Source organism: Mycetomoellerius zeteki, unplaced genomic scaffold (assembly GCF_001594055.1).
Source record: "Mycetomoellerius zeteki isolate Tzet28-1 unplaced genomic scaffold, Tzet1.0 scaffold327, whole genome shotgun sequence".
Lineage (NCBI taxonomy): Eukaryota > Metazoa > Arthropoda > Insecta > Hymenoptera > Formicidae > Mycetomoellerius > Mycetomoellerius zeteki.
Window position 1 is genome coordinate 929,109 of NW_017257313.1, and position 7,400 is coordinate 936,508.

The 7,400-nt window shown below is 34.1% G+C and overlaps 1 protein-coding gene across 1 annotated transcript; it reads right to left on the reverse strand.

Moving 5' to 3' along the window:
• Positions 1–620: 620 nt before the first annotated feature.
• LOC108725136 (uncharacterized) lies at positions 621–1,860 on the reverse strand. The gene is made up of 2 exons (XM_018451936.1): positions 1,221–1,860; positions 621–961 (listed from the first exon to the last, which is right to left on the reverse strand). Exons 1-2 carry the CDS (start codon positions 1,421–1,423, stop codon positions 679–681), a joined length of 486 nt encoding a protein of 161 aa, XP_018307438.1. The 5' UTR covers positions 1,424–1,860; the 3' UTR covers positions 621–678.
• Positions 1,861–7,400: the final 5,540 nt, after the last annotated feature.

Genomic DNA, 7,400 nt, shown 5'->3' on the forward strand with positions numbered 1-7,400 from the left:
AAATTTACTTTGTAAGATCTTTAAAAAATGTAACAAAATATTTTATATCGTTATTATAGTTGCTATCAATGATGAAATAACAGATTTTATCCTATTTTTTTGTATTATGATTTGATCGATTTAATGTTAACAATAGAAAAGTATGACAATTACGGAAAATATTACGAAAAGGCTTATGTGACTTTTTGTGCAAAATTAATTTGTCAAACATAATTATTATAAGCATTTGAAATTGTAATTGTTTTCAAAAGATTTAGATAAATTTTACAATTTATAGCGATTATTTTATTTCTGATATTCTCGAAAAGTGACTACATTAAAGGGAAAATTATTTCTTGAAATTTATTTTATCCGAAGTAAGAGCTTTAAAAAAATGGAACAGAATTTTATATCGTTATTATAATTGCTATCAATAATGAGAAAATTATAGATTATCCTATTTTTTGTATTATATTATAGTAAGATCGATTCAGTATCAGCAATAAAAAAGTATTAATATTAAGAATTAATAAGACAGAAAATAGTTTAAAAAGGCATATGCGATTTCCTTTTGCGCATTTGCATAATCTGTGGCAGATCGATCGGCAATCAATAACAACTGAAATAAGCTCTTGTCCTCCCATGCAGGATACTTATTCAGCTGCCGAAACCGAAGGTGCGACACAGCTTTTGTTAGTCTCAGACGAGGTCGTGTCTAAGGTCGTTCTTCGGGTTCTGGCGCCACACCCTGGCGTTCCTGGCGAAGGTGACACACGAAGAAGAGGCCGTGTGCCCCGCGCACGGCCTCTTGCCGCATCGGCAGTCTTGACACGCAGGAGATCGCTCTTGTAATACTTGGAACACGGAGCGATCCATCCGGTACACGTTTGGCGTGCCTGTTACGTGTGCTGCCTGTGCCCCGTTTGCGATGAACAGACAATCAGGCCCGTGTCCCGCGACCCGCCTGATCCATCTCGTGCATCTTTAATGGAAGAAAGATAAAATTATTAGAAATAAAAATCAAAGATCCTCCTTTTAAAAAAAAAGGCAAGAAAAGATCGAACATTAAATCAAAACGAAGCCTTGAAGATTTTATTTCGGTCAAAATTGTTAACTTAAATCTGCGTCTGAAATCGGAAAATGTGCGAAAAAGAGAGTTGCGTCGCTAAGTTTCAGAAGGAGAAGAGAGTACTTCAAAAATTTGATAGAACACTGCATTTCATCGCATTGTCGAGTCTTACCTGGATCGCGAGAAGTCGAGGACACTCGCTCGCCTATTTTTCTTTCCAGAAAAATAGACACAGCCGCAAACAAGACGTAAAACATATTCTCCGGAAGCGCCGTCTATGCGGTTTTGCAGCGGGTCCGTTTTTTCTTCTACGGCGAACGCTACGAGTCGCGCACGACCACAGAAACGAGCACGTTTGCGCATATCCGTACGCATACCCCGGCGATTCGACGCGGTTCACCGGGCTGTGGAAACCGAGAATTTTGTTGTTAACCCCGCCTTATGTAACACGTTCATAGCTTGGAGAAAAACCGAACGACGTCCATCATTGCGCGCTTTGAATGACGAGCGAGGAAGAAAAAAGAAATAATAACGGAGAAAGGAAGGGAAAACGGTGAGAAGATCGGTGTCGTGGGGAAGGATCAAGGTCCTTCGTTCCGTCTCCGTTCGATAAATCCAACGTTCCAGTCGCTCGATCGTTCGGAAGATGAGAGAAAGCGAGAACCCGAAGCGCGTGGTGTGCCCCTCGCACTATTGCGTCAACGCGTAATTGCAAGACCGTTCCTTCGTTCGTTTCGAAGGCCCCGGGGAGTTTATGCATGTAACGCAGCCTCTCCTGGATTTCATCAGTTTCTTGTTCGCCCAATAATGTTTCCCGACCATACTAATAAAATTAATTAATTTAAATGTCACATTCTGCGTAAATAAATAATTATTACATTTTACTGTGCTACACAACTTCGTTATCTTTCTTATTATTTGTTTTGTACTACAAATATTTTACATCTTACAACAATTATTGAACAGCAATTAAAATTTAATTTTTATTTTCAGTTTCAATCAGCGTTACTATCTTTTCTCTCATCTTGAATTTCCAATCTCAAGTAAAATATTCGCGGCGAGATAGCGTTGTTTATTTCTAATAATAATTTGGGTGATTAGAAATTTAAGTTCGACCTAGCCAGGTATATTTGTGTCTTTATGATGGGCCAGCAAGTAAGTTCGCTGAAATTAGAGCAATGATTTGATTCCTTCGTATGTAATGTGAAATTTATTATCAAATTATGTCATACCAAAAGTGAGACTCAAGAATAACCGTCTGCGCATATCGATCGAATTATTTCGAGATATATTTGCGTCCCGGGCAACTGGGTTCTACGAATTCATCAAATTGGCGCTGTTTTCGTTTAAAGCTTCATATTTTATCTACAACGAAAAATTCGATGTATCAAGATTGTTTTCGACGTTTTTTTTTTATTTTTAATTGCATTTTGTTTTTTATTTCAAGTTTTTTTCATGTATCGTAAGATAAAATAAGCTTGCAGCACATAAGGAATAATTTTCATCGATAATAAAATACAAGTATGAAATGTTGGTGAAAGATCAAATCATGCAGTTCGCTTCAACTTCCGCTCGAGTTTAATGGGACAGTTCATGTGCTCGTTTAGGATTATATTCGTTCGTGAATCCGATTAGTGCAAATATCAACTCGACGGTAATTCGTTTCCTCCGTCTTTAGAAGACTCGCATCTAACCGCTTTGATTACGTCAAGAGAGCATATCCTGCGGGAAATGAGCGAATTCAAAGGAATTCATAGAAATTTCCATTCCGTAAATTCATAAGCCTTCAAGTCTTCAAAAACCACGAACTAAAATTACAAAAAGAAATTACTTTTTTTTTAATTTAAAATTAATATCTTATAAAAAGAGAGAAATTCTTTTTTAATCGAATATTTTCTTATAAGACAAAATTTTTTTTCAATTTGTTTCGATATTCATTTTTCCCGAGATATGCATTATCAGTGCATTCACAAAATTTATTATACCTAAACGTATTGTTCGCGCTCACATATTTTTAATTTTCATGTGCGCGATGGAAATGTTATTTAAACTTTGAACGCGATTCTCCGGCGTGAGGTGTCTTGCTGACCAAAAAAGTTTCGCTATCGATCTCGATGTTTATACGATTAAGGACGTATATGTGTCACATTTAAAAACAATATCAAAAATATACAAATTTTATATAGGGGAAAGTTGCCGAATGCGTACTTAACCTATTTTTTATTATATTTTCCATTTGGCATTGTTTTGTATGCAAATGAACATTAGAAATTGTAGCTTGAGGTTTTGGACGTTTATTATTACATGTTTAACTTTCCAATATTAATAATATTAATAATGTAAAATATTGATGAAGTACAATTTAGGCGATCAGTACGCATTTGGCAACTTTCCCCTATATGTTCTATTATTATGTCTGAATATCTATGTAAAATTTAAGCACAATTCTTTTATTAGTAAAAAGATATTTAATTTTCTTGTTTGTCTTGATTCTCAAAATCACATTTTGTAATATTTATTTGCAAATTTAATGAGGAAGAAACATTAAGAATCAAATCAAATTTTATGCTAATTAAATAATGCTGATCAAATAATAGTAAATATTCGTGCAATAATTTTTTTATTCATTTACTCGTTTAAAAATTGTTGACCCAAAACTGCAGAAAAATATAGTCATTAATTGCTGCATAAAACCATTATAAGCTAAGTTATTTATTTGTTTTGTTTTCTGCAGTTGGTTCAACGACATCGGAAATTTTAATAACATCAAAATTTCTTAAATGAAATTGGCTGATATTAGCTTATTATGATTAATTGTTTGATTTGATACTTTCAGTTGATATACTTATAACCAAAACATCCTTAACGACGTGTTTACAATAACGTTATCTCGCGTCACCATCTCGATTCGCTTTTAACCACAAATTACGATAAATTCGACAGTTCGGGAGCCGGTATTAGTATGCCTGTAAATCAAGAAAGTCACCCGCGTGCCGAGCCCTATCTCTATCGCGCGATCTCCGCCTACCTTCGACAACTTGCCTGCTTGGGAGGCTCGCCGCGGTCGTCCCATGTCAGAGATCCGCGCAGAAATCCGCAAATCGAGAAAGGATCGTTGCACAAGAAGGTTGCAACCGCATCTCTTCTCCATTCTCGACCTTTAGGGCCGGCACGAGACACAAATCACATTGCGCCGCGCGCTCACTCGGCTCTCGGCTCGTCTCGACTCGCGACGGGGAATTTATTGCGAAATAAACTAGATTCTTTTCTTTTCTTTTTTTCCTTTTTAAGGTCACGACACTCTCGCGATGTGTTCTGACGCAAACCCTGCGACGCATCGTATTATTACGCGTGACCAATGAGTAAGTGCCTCTTCAGATCGAAGGGACAAAGGAAATGAAGATGAAGGAGACAAAGACGTACCGCTCTTTCATACCGCACAATTTTATTCTTAATTTAATTTATTATATTACGCGCGAAAGAAATTGTATCTCTATTTTTTAAACATGATATTCTTTGATAATTTTTTAGTTCATCTAGGAAGATAATTCACGGATTGAGTAATAATTATATATGTATATTCAAAATATATATATATATATTTGCTATAGCATTGATTAAAAAATAGCAATATAAAAATGTCATTTATCGGTACATTGTGATTCTAGAATAGCGGACTGCTACGTAGATTAATAACGATATGTAATTAGCAGCTGAAGAAAATTATATTAATAAAGTTGAACTAATATTCCGCCAACGTTTTAATAAAATTAATAAAATTAAATATTACGAATTTTTTTATTTTGCTCGGCTTTAAATAGAATTATATGGTGGGTAAAAAAATTTGATTTTATCTTTATTAATGAATTATCGAGTTAAGAATAAAATGTACCGCGTCTCGTTTTACATTATTTCTACATATTTGTTACGGAATAGTCGTCTATAGCGAATTCTATTGGATATACTTAGTGCGCATTAGTGTACCTACATTAAAGTCGTCATACATAAATTGACGTAAAAATGTGCGTTTAATAAATATAAAAACAGATTAAACCATGAAATCCTCAATACATTTTATTATGCTGTTAAAAAAATCTGTACTTTATAATTCGAAAATACTTGCATTTTATTTTTATACATACTACGTCCAATCGAATTTGCTATGAGTCCAGTTCCATCAATGTAAGATTAGTTTTAATCTTGGTTCAATTTACCTTTTATCTTTTTCTAATTATAAGAATTAAGAAAAGATAAACAGTAAGTTAAACCGAGATTAATTTGTTAAAACCAGGCCTTAATCATTGTTTTGTCACTATTTTCAGTTCAAAATGCGCGTTTGAAGTTTCGTGAAAATTCGCGAGGTGTTCACTGCTACATGGAACGTTTTACCGCCGACCTTTGGGGGCCGAATCACACACGCGACGAGTCACGGCATCGCGTTAACGATGCACGCACAGCTCTACGCACTGGCACGCCGCTCACGCGTGCACGTATCCTCGCCAGTACTAGCACCGTACAACAGGCATGTAAAACTGCTGGAATACTAATGTCCTGTATGGGACACGCTCGGTCGTCTGCGTAAAATCCGTCTTTTATCCTCGTAAGGTCACACACCTGTCCAAGAAGTTAATGTTAAATGGATAATATAGTCAACCGATAGATGTCAATAAGAGATCCGTCGAAAAACGATATTCGGCAAATCGGAGATGGTGACGATCGTTATTGTACATTTTAACAACGGAACTGTTATTAAATCGATAAATATCTTTTAACTCATTTCTTAATTCTTTCTTTTTTTTTCGTGTTTTATTGAAAAATTACATGATTCTAAATCAATTAATTAGTTTTTACGAAAATTATGTTTTAATCTCCTTTTGTAACTGTTTTATTAAAGAGGAATTCTCAGCTGTATTAATATTAAGATTTCAACACATATAAATGATTTAGAATTGCTAATTGAATTCGTAAGATACCGGAAATTATCACCAGCATCAATCTGCAGCCAAAAGAAATTTATAAATAATCGATAGAAACCGAAACGAACGCAACAATCTTTCTTCATTCTCGTTCTTCTTCGTTTTGTGACTTACGCGATAGCATAAGAACCTAACGCAATTCTTCCGGGATTTATCTAATGGCAGATCGAATATCTTACTCGCGTTACATGATTCTTAGTTAAATAATTAATTACGCTAATAGCGTTATGACATTTTATGATTTAAAGTGTTCTTATCAAGGGAAACCTTTCACCAACGCCTTCTTCCTCTCGATACATATTATACTTGCAAAAACATACGATGTATAGAAAACAATATATATAATAATTATGTTTTAATTTAAATTTAGACAATGGTTCGACTAAAAAATCAAAATATTAAATAAATTAATCTACGATATTAAAATAATAACATTTTTCATTAATTAAAATAAATGAAAATTGCAATAATTTCTAATTCATTTATGAAGAAAATCGTGAGAAATCGTGCCAGCCGTAGGCTCTGAGGAAGAATCCCGGATCTTCTTGCGCGCATACAGTGTTGGAAAAACTACGACATGACCTACCATCACGCCGATCATTCGGCTGTACGTGAATAAACGCGTTAATATCAGGAATTACTTGGAGAATATCACGGGGGAGACAACTTGACGTCTCAAATATCTCGCTCTAGGCCGTCATTACCCGCAACCCTTTTTATCAGAATTAGCACATGACGCGCCCTTTGCCAATCCCGTTATCGAAAGCTATTTGTGCTTATCGTCGTTTCTGAAGTACGCAGACATGTTTAATATAATCCGTATTATCCCAAAGTGCAATGGAAATTATAGGATTTTTACAATGGAAATTATATGAATTTTGAATATTTTACTTTTAATCTTTTGTACATACAATAATTTTTCGGTCCTTTACTACACTCGGCACTCAGTGGATCGTTCGTGTCCCAAATTAATTTTCATCACTTTTACAAGTATATAAAAATTAATAAGTGATCCTTACATATACATTAACAACGTACTTTAGAAAATATTTGTAAAGTTGTGTGTTAAAAAAAAGAAAAAATAAAGACTATTATTTAGCTAAGTGCTCCTAGTATTTCAAAGAAAAGAAATGCACAGAACATAAACGACCCAACTTTATTAATACTCCTACGATGATAAAACAATTTATTAAATCTTAATACATATTTCTTTGAACAGAGTACTTTGAACAGAATTTTACTAATTGTAAGTAAACATAAATACAGTATATAAATATTTACTCAATAAAAAATGATAGTTAAATTAAATTAATAATTTTTGTATCACATAAATATATATGTTTATATCTAGTAAATATTTACTTAGAAATATTTAA